This window comes from Molossus molossus, unplaced genomic scaffold, assembly GCF_014108415.1.
Source record: "Molossus molossus isolate mMolMol1 unplaced genomic scaffold, mMolMol1.p scaffold_m16_p_18, whole genome shotgun sequence".
NCBI lineage: Eukaryota > Metazoa > Chordata > Mammalia > Chiroptera > Molossidae > Molossus > Molossus molossus.
The window spans coordinates 27,976,917-27,988,711 of record NW_023425353.1 but is presented as its reverse complement, the minus strand read 5'-3'; the positions used below and the strand labels follow the sequence as shown (position 1 = coordinate 27,988,711).

Here is an 11,795-nt window from a genome sequence, read left to right as displayed (position 1 = left end):
CATTCATCGCTTTCTTCCTCATCTAGCAGTTATTAAGCACCTACTGTGTGCCCCACTCTGTGCTAGACACTTATCCCTAGGCTGGGACACTTTTCCAGACAGCAAGAGTTCTTCTGTTCCTGAGAGATGCGCTGGGGGGAGCGGGGACACAGATCCCACGGGCCCCTGGGAACTCAGGACTCCAGATCAAGCCGTCCCTGTCAAGAAGAGAACCTCATTTTTCTCTCATTAATTCTTTTTTTTTTTTTTTTTTTTTTAACTCTCCTGGAGCCTGTGAGACCTGGTTCCGACAGGCACAGGTCCTGGTGGGGCAGCTGTTGCTGGGGGCGGGTGTCAGGGGACGGGAGACTCCTACAGTCGGCAGCAGAGTCCTTGGCAGGGCTTAGGCCGGTGCCACCTGGCTGGTCTCCGTCTTGGAGGCGGTGGTGGATGCTTCGTCATCTCCCAGTGGGTTCTTGCCACAGCAGAGGGTGGTGAGCATGCAGTTCCGGAACTGGAAGGCAAGGGGCATGAGTCAGGATCCACGCAAAGTGTGTGAGCAAACTGGGGATTGGCAAGATTTGCCTGCAACCCCTTCCCACTTTGCTTTCACTCCCGCGTCAGAGCTGGCTCTCTAGAAGGAACTTACCAAACAGTGTGACCCTCCCCGAGATGCCAGGGACCACACCCAAGGGGGCGTTGTCACTAATGGCATCCCATGATGCCCTCTGTGTGCCAAGGGCTATCTGTAAATTACTTCAGTTGAGGGTTTGGAATTTTGCCCTTTGTAAGGATGAAGAAACTGAAGCCCAGAGAAGGGACGTGACTTGCCCAAGGTCACATAGCTAGAAAACAGCAGAGTTGGGATTTGAATCCAATATGCCTGACTCCAAAGATCACGTTTTCCCCACTGGATCATGGATTCTGCAGAGCCCACTGGTCTATGTCAAAGGATGGCCTTATCCCTTCATCCCTCAGAATAAGACCTTCTAACTTTTTTTTCCTCCTTGATGGAGACTGGCACCCTCCCGTTCCCAGGCTTGCGACTTTGACCACTTGATGGTTTTGGCCTCCAAAACCATCTTCCTTGAGCCAGCCCCAGAGTCGCCTGGAGGGCTTGTTAGAAATGCAGGTCTGGGTGGGACCCAGGAATCTGAATTTCTCCCAGATGATACCCTGGGGGAAACCAACTCCCCAGTCCAATTTTGCAGATGGGAAGATTGAGACCCAGCCAAGGATGTGGCTTGTCCTCCACAGGCAGTGCCTGCTGCTCGGGGGATCTGGACCTTCCACCCCGCCACCTGGCACCTGCTTGTTCATCATGATATAGATGACAGGGTTGTAGATGGAGGATGACTTGGCGAAGAATGCCGGGAGGGTCATGAAGATAGGGCCAAAGTCAGAGCCCTGGTGGCTAAAGATGTAGAAGGCCACACTGGCGTAGGGCAGCCAACAGATCAGGAAGGCAATGACCATGATGATGACCATGCGAGTGACTTCCTTCTCGGCCTTCTGGGTGGTGGCCGACTCCTGCTGCTGGGCAGCTGCCTGTAGGGACACAGGGCCTGGTGTCCAGACTGCAGCAACTCTGGGCCAGGGGCTGGGCTCCACTCATTCAATGCGTGTGTCCCCAGCCCCAGCACAGGACCATACCTCCTTTACTGTGAAGACCAGCTGTCCATAGCAGAAGAAGATGACGACCATGGGGATGGTGAAGTGGACCACGAACATGTAGATGACGAAGGACTCGTTGTTGACCTCTGGTTTGAGTGTGTAGTAGTCAATCCCACATGAGCACTGCATGCCCTCTGGGATGTACCTGGTGACCGGTGGAGATTGGGAGGAGGGGGCATAGCGGAGACCCACAGGTGAGGAACTTGGGGACAGGCCCCAGCTGACCAGAGTGACCTGCCGCGAGGCTGGCCTCACTCTGCGCCTCACTTGCCCTCTCTGTAAATGGAGACAATAAAATGCTCGCTTGGCTGTGTGACTATGAGGATCCAATCGACTGAGAGAAGGGATTCAAATGCGCCTTGTGAAACAGTTCTGTTTCTCTGCCTGGTGAGCATGTGAGCAGGACAGGACCCGGCCTCTTGCCCCGTCCCTCCCTGGCAGCACCCGGGTACCGCTGGCCTGTGCAGGGTTTCTCCACCAGACCCAGGCCCCGTGCGGCCAGAGCCAAGCCTCAGGCTGTGCAGGGCAGAGGCAGGGGGCAGGAGGAAAAAAACCCAAACTCTGTATTTGAGGTAGTTGGTACAAACTGGAGTCTTACCAACAATAGGGTGAGAGTATTTTCTAACCCAAAGAAGGGCATACAGGGTAACTAAGAGGTCTTTGCACAAAGAGGGGGAACAAGAGGCCTCTGGGGCATATGGTTAGGATTTTTCAATGATTCTAGAGGATGGTGATATCGGGTCGACCTCAGAAAATGTGGCATGTCCCTTGGCTGTGCCTACGGGGATGTAACTGGACCAGACTGGAGCAGACAGGGAAAGAGGCTGGAGGGGGTGGGCTTGAATTCAGCAAGGGGCAGAAAAATGACCCCAGGGAGACTGAGGAGGAAAGGGAAGAGAGTGGGAATTTTCTGGAAGAAAGGGGACATGAGGCCTCTGGGAACTTAAAGTCACCAGTCAAGTTTCCCAAACCACTGCCCCTGTCTCTTCCTTTCTTTTTTGGGGGGAGGGGTTGGGATGGGGGACCGGTGCTTCTTTTCCTTTCTTTAAAAAATTCCCCACCTCTTTCCACATCTCTCATTTCAGCCCCATTTGGACACAATGGCCGGCAGAATGCAGGGACCTAGGTCCCAGGGGCCACAATGTCACCACCTGCACTAGGAAGGCTCAGCCTCCCCAGGCCGCAGGCCCAAGGTCAAAGGAAGCTGCCCACGGGGGCCTGAATCAAAGAGGATTGGAATACGGCCCTGGCTTAGTTGAGGATTAGGGGCACAGCCAAGGTGAAGGGTTGGGCTTTTTGGATTTTCCTTGACATGGGGACTCAGGAGGTGGGACCAGCGCCATAGCAGCATTAGGGTCTGATGCTCTCTTCCCCTGTCCTAAACCCCAAGCCCAGAAGAGTTGCCAGCTCAGTGCCTGAAACCAGACAGCCCCAGGTTTGAGTCCTGGCTGGGGATCCTAAGAAGACCCCCAGAGACCCATCCCTTCTGCTCAGTGCCATTACCTGGACCAGCCGGCTAGTGGGGGCGCGGCGCAGGCCAGCGCCATGACCCAGGTGAAGGCGAGGCCCATGATGGCGTGGTTCTCCCCAAAGCGAAAGTTGCTCATGGGCTTGCAAACCACCACGTACCGCTCGATGGCCAGGACCACCAGCGACCACAGGGCAACTTCACCTGCAAGGCAGTCAGCTGTCGGTCAGCATGCCACTTGCCTGGACACCACTGTCTGTCTAAGGGGGCAGCAGCGCTCCTGGAAGGGAGAGGGCAGCTAGGAAGGGCTAGCCTGGGGTGAGGCCTCCGGTGGGGCAGGCTCAGACACCGAGAAGAGGAGGGGAGGGGTGCAGGGCGGAGGGACTGGTACGCCCAGGGAGTAGAGTAACTTAGGAAGTTTGGTTCAGTTAGAGCTCTGGGTTCACGAGGGACATGGAAATCAGGTTAAGGGTCATGACTTGGCTGGGAGCCCGGCAGGGAGTTGTTATAGGAGAATGTGTCCTTCATGGGGCCACAGGCAGGGTCCCTATTGAGAGACATTGCAGAGGCAGGGGAAACCCAGAGTTGGAAGTCCTCCCTTCCCTCTGGAGCAGTGGCCTCTCCCCTCTAGGGAAACAAAATAACCTGGGCATGTGGGACCCTCTCCTAGGAGCCAGGAAGATGGATCCACAGAAACTCAGGAGGGAAGGTGGTCACAGATTTTATCAACCAAACTGGGCCAAAGGGAACACTAGTAATTATTCCAGGACAGCAGTTGTAAATGGGGGCTGACCCTGCACAGAAGTGTCTGCCTGTATGTGGCACACCTGTCTCGGCCCTGCCTTCTGGCCTGAGACTGAATGATCTGTGGCCACTGAAGGTGACTCCCAGTGATGGTCAGAGATTCTGGGGAGGCAGCAACCTGGACACACGAGGCTGAGAGAAGGCAGGCAGCAGAGCAGTCCTGTGGCTGGTGCAGGCTCTCCCCATCACCCTGGCTTTGTAATAACGACCACTGGTGTCTCCTGCTGGCCTGAGTGGCTGAGTGTCCCAGGGGCAAGTTCGTGGATCTGAGCCCAGAGACCTAGGCTCTGGTCACTGCCTTGCCACATCCCTAAATGAGTCTTCCCCTCAGTTTTCTCATCTGCTAAATGGGATCTGTTGTCCCTACAGCACCCCCTTCAGTTTTCCAGTCAAAGAAATATTAAAAACATCTTCAAAGCTACAGATCACATAGTCTCGTGCGTCCCTGTGGAGGTTTACGGGAGGGTGGAGAAGCAGAAGAGCTCCTCAGCACAAAGAGGTTCGCGGGTGGCAGAGAGGCTACAGGCGGTTGGGGAGGGACTGAGCCCATGGCTCAGCACAGGTAAAGTCAGTGACTGAAGGACTGAGAATCTGCACCCCACCCTGAGCTGGGAGCCCTGGGCACAGGGACCTGTCTGTCCAGCGCTCTCCCCAGTGACTGGCATGGGTCTGACCCAGTGCATCTGTTCTGAGGGAAAACTGAACAAGGCCTGAGGAGCCGCACAGAAGTGGGCTTGAGACAGCTTTGCCCCTGCCGCGACGTGATCCTTGACGTCTCTCATCCTGTTTCCTTGCTGTAAAGCGAGACAATGGCACGGCTACAAGTGAGAGAAAGCGCTCAGTGCCTGCCCTCTCCCAGTGACAGCCGAGCTCATCACCGCCAAAGTGTTTGTTGATTCAGTGAGAGCTTTAGATGATGCCAATGACTGCAGAGGGGAGAAGCTCTCTTAACCCCCATCCCTAAGCCTGGGACTGTCCCCAGACACCTCCATGCCCCCTGGCCCCTGTGCCCCCTGCCCACCCACACCACAGCTCATACCGCCCAGTGTGGCAAAGAAGCCCTCCAGATTGCATCCCGTAGGCCCGAAGACGAAGTATCCATGCAGAGAGGTGTAGAGGGTGGTGGTGAAGCCTCCAAAGACCATGAAGAGGTCGGCCACAGCCAGATTGAGCAGGATGTAGTTGAGAGGGGTGCGCAGCTTCTTGTGCTGGACTGTGACATAGAGCGTGAGGAAGTTGATGGGGAAGCCGAGCACGATCAGTAGGAACATGTAGGCGGCCAGCATGGAGAACTGCCAGGGCTCGGCCAGGTAGTACTGCGGGGACTCGAAGGGGCTGCGCACTACACCCGTCTTGTTGGAGAAGGGCACATAGAAGTTGGGGCCCTCGGTGCCGTTCATGGCTGAGGTCCTTGTGGCTGCCCCACGGGAAGCTCTGACCCAAGAATGATGCGGGGGCCTGAGCTTGGCCACGCAGGGCTCCGGCTGAAGGACTCCAGGCTCTGAACGGGGGCCCCAGGCTGTTATAAAGTGACCTCCCCTCCCTAAGCTCCTGGCTGAATCAGCACCTGGGAGATTGGGGGCGTTATTAATCATATTAATCCCCAGTGCTGCAACTGGGGGCATAATTGGCTTCCCAAGAGAGGCCAAGGTGACTCCAGGTGGAAGCCTGGGGTTGAGGAGGGGTGGGGTTGGGGACCCTGGGAAAGTGCAGGATGCCTGTCCCCACTCTTCTGTCCCCCATGTCTCTGCCCATCTCAGCCTGATGGCCTTGGCCTGGCACTGGGTCCTCAGACTCTCAGCCCATTACTCTCTGGCGTAGTATGAGTTGATTTAGTCTTCCTCCCGACTGGACCATGAGCTCCCAGAGGGCAGGGACTCTGGTTGTTCTCTGTCTCTCATCCCCGTACCGATTCCTTCTCGACCTAAGTCACCGCCTGGCTTATGCGTTTGCTGGACACTGACACTAGCCCCTCTCTGCAGATTAGGCGCTTCCTGCGGGCGGGAGCCACATCCTGCCAGACAGCCTGGCATAGCCCCGGAGCTCAGTGAATGTGCTGCACTGACGTTTCACACACACGTGCAGGCCGCTGGGGACACAGGCTGAGAGAGGAGGAGCTGACAGGCTGAGGAGAACTCTGATGTGGGGGAACAGACCCCAGCCCAGGGAGGGGGCGTCCAGGGAGGCGACGTTTGGGTCTTTGAGGGAGGGGAGTACTTTGCCAGGTTGCCAAGTTGGGAAGACGGCGCACACCGAAGGCAGCGGCTGGGCAGAGGCCTGAGGCCCATCTGGGGTTGGCTGCACATGGCTGAGGCTGGCTCTGATGGCAGGCGGAGGGGCCTGGCTCTCTCTGGAGGGCAGTGGGCAGATCTCAGGGACAGGAAGGTGGCACAAATGGCCCCATGCATGGATTGGAGGGAGTAAAGGTGGAGGAGGGGACCAGGGAGCCACGGAAGCTCTCAGGATCCTGAAGCAAAGCCCTGCATCCAGGAGGCAGACTGTGTACCATGCCCTGTGCTGGGCACCGAATCCCTGCAGTGAGTGGAGCAGGAGTGGCCCCAGCCTCCGAGGGGCTCCAGCGTGAAGGTGAGGCAGACCCGGGAGACAGGACTGGTCGGACACTGCGGCACACAGGGCATGTCTGGGAGGTCTGCTCAGGCTGGGCTGGGACAGTGTGTGCTGGATACCATGTGACAAGTAACCCCATGAGGGTGGGTCCCGGAACAGCAGGATGACCTTCAGGAACAAATGGAGGCCTGATATTGACAGGCTTCCCTCATGACACCCCCTAGGAATAAAGGGGGTAGCAGGGAGTGCCTGGCATGCAGGGTACTTGATGACCATTGTCCAGCCACAAATGTGTATCAACCAAGTTGCTTGGTTCTGGGAGACCGAGCCCCTACCTGCAGAAAGCATTTCATTACAAACCAGTAATGAAGATATATATATATATATATATATATATATATATATATATATATATATAAAGATCAGATCAGGATATCAGGATCCACTCCCAACACACTGCCCCGGGAAAGTCTGAGAAGGTGAAGGTTTTTTGTTTCTATTGATTTGAGAGGGGCGGGGGAGAAAGAAGGAGAGAAACATCCATCGGCTGCCTCCCGCATGCCCCATTCTGGGGACTGAGCCCCTGGCTCTGTGCCTTGACGGGGAATTGAAATGGTGACCTCTTGGTGTATGGGACAACACTCAAGCAAATGAGCCACACCAGACAGGGCTGAGAAGGTAAATTTTGAGCTGAGAACTCAATGATGGAAGGAACCAGCCTTGTCAAGATCTGGGGTGGGGGTGGAGGGTAGAGATATCTAGGCAGAGGGAACACCAAGTGCAAAGGCCCTGAGGCTGAAAATTCAAGGCCAGCAGAAAAGTGTCCCTATCCCAGACTTCTATCCCTTAAGCTTTCTGACACCCAGTCTCTCTTCCCAGCTGGGCTTCCTAGACCTGTCTGCTCAAAAAAGTGCCCTTCTGCCCTGGCCGGTTTGGCTCAGCGGTTAGAGTGTTGGCCTGCAGAGGGCATGTACCTTGGTTGCAGTTTGTCCTCAGCCCTGGTTGGGGTCTTGCGGGTGGCAGCCACTCGATGTGTCTCTCTCACGTCGATGTTTCTCTTTCTCTCTTCCTCCCTCTCTCCCTCCCACTCTGTCTGAAGATAAATGCAAAAAAAATGTCCTCAGGTGAGGATTAAAAAAAAAAAGAAAAGTGCCCTGTTTTCCTCCAGCCCCTCTGGGTCTTCCGACCCCTGCCTGTCCAGGCAGCGTCAGGGCCTGCACATGAAGGGCTGATGAAATGTCTGCTGGTGCAATGAGCACAGGGGGTGGCATGGCAGGATAGAGGGATGTGACCTCTTATAGTTTAAGGCGCTTGACCCAGTGATTAGGCCCAATCCTAATGAGGTCAAGGTGGAGTGTTTGATTCTGACACAGCCTGGCCGCTGGTTGCCAGACAGAGGGAGGAGCCCTGGATTCCCTGAGTCAAAACCGGCCCCCACACAGCCCTACCCTCGCTGGGCTAAGCTGTGGACCCTCCACCTCCGCACCTTCCTGTCCCGTCCTTATGTTTATGACGGCCTGGAAGCTTTTCATTCATGCTCTATTCCTGTGCTTTTGGTCCATCTCCCAGGCTGTAATGTGAGCCCACAAGGGCGGGCTGGGGTCTGCCTTGCTTCCCAAAGGGCCCTCAGAGCCCAGCATGCGGCAGGAGCAGAATCACTCCTTTGGGAAAGAGCTGGGGTTCCTGTCTGTGTTGTTCACTGATATATCCCCAGGCCTGGCACAGTGTAGGCGCTCAATAGCTATTTGCGGAATGAGTGAATGTATCTAGGTTACCTCAGAAAGACTCAGGTTCCTCTGTAAGAGAATTTAATAATGCCCCCTCACAGGGCGAGGTGATGGAGAATTAAAGGCTATCACTGTGGTGATGGTGCTGTGTATTCCATAAGGCATGACACAGAATGTTTTTAAAAACAAAATATGCTCTTTGTTCAGAGCAACAGGCTCAGAGAGTGAGCTGAAAGGTCATCAGCAGTCACCTACTCTGACCTTTCCTGCTGCCTTTTGCATGTGGGGAGGCTGAGGCCGAGTTAGCAGTGAGTTAGTTGCCCAGGTCATGTGACAAGTTGGTGACAGCCCAGCTATAACCGACCTGGCCACACCTCCTCCAGCAGAAGGACAGCACTCAGGAAAGATCTGCCAGTCCTTCACACCATGGTGTAAATGACAAAAAAGATTGTACTGGGCAGTGAAAAAGGCCCTGGACTGAGTCACCCAGGCCTGGGGCAGCAGTCGCGGCCCTGAGCAGGGCGCCACTGGCTCTGTCTGTACCACCAGAAGAGCTGGGAAGTTCACGGCTCCCTTCCCTGTGCCTATCTGCCGGGCCTAGGAAGCCTCACGCTCACCCGCAGACATTTTTTTTTTCTTTTCATTTTTTGTTCAGATAGAGCGGGAGAGAGAAACATCGACGTAAAAGGGACACATCGAGTGGCTGCCACCTGCATGACCCTACCAGGGCCGGGGACGAACTGCAGCTGAGGTACGCGCCCTTAGCAGGAACCGAACCTGGGTCTCTCTGGACCGCAGGCCGAAACTCTAACCAGCCAGGGCCTAGGAAGCCTCATGGATCCACACCTGTCTACAGGGTAAACTTGAGCTGCTTTCCCCAGGGCCTGCCTCAGGGGCCTTCAGACCTCAAGGCAGGTTTCACGATCCTCCCTGGCTGGGCACGGCCCCTTTATACCTACCCCTTCCTCCAGGCTGAGGCTCTGCGCCACACGCCAGGGTGCAGCCTGCCTCCCCGTTTCCTACCTGTTCCTACCTGGTGCCTGTCAGTGATCAGTGAGTGTTGCTGAGAGTGTGATCCTCTTCTGAATCTCATTCAGCTCTCAGCTCATCGCTCACATCTTTGGAGAGCCCCCACGCCCCCAAGTCTACAAGCCAGCCCTGTTCCCCCCTCCCCACCCCATTTATTTTCTACTCACTACTTATCACTGTCAGCAACAGTCCTGTCTGTCTTCTCACCGACTCTAGAATGCAGGGCTGGCCCAGCCCGTTCTCTGCTGCATTCGAGCTTGCAGCCCAGAGTGGGTGCTCAAAAGACGTTTGTTGAATAAATGAACAACTCCCCCTGGTCCCTGTGGGGGTCTCACTCCCCTCTGAACACTGAGGAAACAGGCTCAGAGGGCTGAGGTTGCTCAGCAGAGATGGAATTGAACTCAGGCCATTTCACCTCGCAGCCAGGCTCCTAGTCTCCGTGTCAGGCAGTCCAGAGAGGGACACAGAGCATGGCAGTTGCCAAGCCTGGGTGAGGGTGACTTTCTGAGCCATTGTCCCCTTGGCTTCTCTCAGCCAGGCTGAGAACAAGCTGCGAGGAGCTGAGTGGTGGGAATGAGGGCACTGGGTGGCTGTCTCTGAAGACAGAGGGAGCCATCTCCGGGCTTCCCAGCCCAGTCCCTGTGGGAGCCCAGGAGCAGGGCTCTGACTTGGCCATGAAGGATTAGGACTTAGCAGGTGGGGCACAAACAGCTCTTAAGCCTCTGCATGGAGGTGCTGCTTGGTCAGCAGCAGCTTCTTCCTCTTCTCTTCCTCCCTCCCTCTCTCTCTTCCTTCTACCCCAACATTTGCCAAACACCTCTATGCACCAGGGCTGGGTGCGCAGGACACTGAGATGAATCCTACACAGTCCCTGCCCTCAGGGAGCTACTGGTCTCGGGAGGCAGCAAACAAGGGGAAAACTAACAAGCACGAGAGGTGGGAATTTGCTCTCAGTCACAAGTGGTGCTGTGGGGACCCAGAAGAACATGATGTGGACCAGGAGGGAGCCTGGGAGGCCCTCCAGTCTAGACAGTGGGCGAGCTAGGCCTAGGCCCAGGGAAGGAAGGGCCTGCTAAGGGTGTGGAGGCACTGGGGCCACAGGATGGGTGGCAGGGGAGGGAAGGAGTCGGGTGCCAGCTGGCTGGCAGCGGGGACACTGATGCTTGCAGCAGAGAAGGGGTGTCGTCAGGTTCCCATCTTAGGAAGCTGTTCTGGAGTCTGGGTGGAGAAATATCAGGGAGTTCTGGGGTAAGTGCCTGGCTCAGGGTGAGAGCCCCACCCAGCGATAGCCTCTTTGCTGGGGCTCCGACTTTTCCCAAGGTCAGGGCTGGCATAAGTGGAAGGTCACCAGGTATTTGCAGTTGACAACAACCTTGGAGAAGGGGCATCTGTCCACCTGTTTGAGAGTCACAAGAGGCTCCTGGCATCGGTAGCCTTGCTGCGGATAGATGGAGACACCCAGCCGGCTGAGGCTGCACTAGGGCCAAGCCCACTTTCAGTCTGGCCCGGGGCTCTTTCTGGGCAACCTAATGCCCCCTTCTTCCCTACATTCTCCTTCCAAGAACGTGGGAACAGTGTTGAGGACTGGAGACAAGAGGTCAGGACAAAATCATAGCCTCAACCACTTCCACACTGTGCAGCCTCTGGCAGCCGCTCTTTCCTCAGGGCCTCAGCCTCCTCTTCATGAAATGGGCACCTCGGGAGCCCTGTGGGGCCTTCCTCATCACAGCCTGTGAGGGGTGGTCAGGGTCCACAGATGGAGACTGCGGCCTGCACCTCTGTGCCAGAGCTGCAGGGAGCCCTTTTGTACACATCAGGAAACCTAGCCTTGGAAAGGACTGGACCTGGTCATGACCCACTGCAGGTCAGCACAGGAGAGCAGTAAAACAGAGAGCTTACGTGCCCTGGCCGGTTTGGCTTAGCAGTTGGAGCGTCAGCCTGCGGACCAGAGAGTCCGGGGTTTGGTTCCCGCTAGGGGCACGTACCAAAAAACAAACAAACAATAAAACACAGAGCTTACGTGCCCTGGCTGGTTTCGCTCAGCAGTTGGATCGTCAGCCTGCAGACCAGAGAGTCCCGGGTTTGGTTCCCGCTAGGGGCACGTACCAAAATACAAACAAACAAAAACAAACAAACAATAAAACAGAGCTTATGTGCAGTAGCTGCACCTTGATGTGAATTCTGTCTTGGCTCCATAAATATTTCTTTTTTTTTTTTTATCCTCACTCAAGGACATTTTTTTTAATCCTCACCTGAGGACATTTTTCCATTTTTTGTTCAGATAGAGTGGGGGAGAGAGAGAGAGAGAGAGGGAGAGAGGGGGAGGGGGGAGAGAGAGAGAGAGAGAGAGAGAGAGAGAGAGAGAGAGAGAGAGAGAGAGAGAAACATCGACGTGAAAGGGACACATCGAGTGGCTGCCACCCTCATGACCCAACCAGGGCCGGGGACAAACTGCAACCGAGGTACGTGCCCTTAGTGCGAACCGAACCCGGGTCTCTCTGGACTGCAGGCCGACGCTCTAACCGCTGAGCAAACCAGCCAGGGCT

General features: G+C 55.7%; 1 protein-coding gene across 1 annotated transcript; it reads right to left on the bottom strand.

Annotated features, from left to right (window-relative positions):
* Positions 1–261: 261 nt before the first annotated feature.
* Positions 262–5,437, bottom strand: RHO (rhodopsin). Its single transcript, XM_036266433.1, has 5 exons — positions 4,965–5,437; positions 3,157–3,325; positions 1,633–1,798; positions 1,288–1,527; positions 262–493 (listed from the first exon to the last, which is right to left on the bottom strand). Exons 1-5 carry the CDS (start codon positions 5,323–5,325, stop codon positions 383–385), a joined length of 1,047 nt encoding a protein of 348 aa, XP_036122326.1. The 5' UTR covers positions 5,326–5,437; the 3' UTR covers positions 262–382.
* Positions 5,438–11,795: the final 6,358 nt, after the last annotated feature.

Bases quoted from the DNA above. Each gene is read 5' to 3' on its own strand.
- RHO (XM_036266433.1), bottom strand. From the start codon at position 5,325: ATGAACGGCACCGAGGGCCCCAACTTCTATGTGCCCTTCTCCAACAAG. The intron at 3,326-4,964 runs GTATGAGCTGTG...ACTGCCTTGCAG, and splicing joins CTTCTTTGCCACACTGGGCG to GTGAAGTTGCCCTGTGGTCG. The intron at 1,528-1,632 runs GTATGGTCCTGT...GTGTCCCTACAG, and splicing joins TGGTCTTCACAGTAAAGGAG to GCAGCTGCCCAGCAGCAGGA.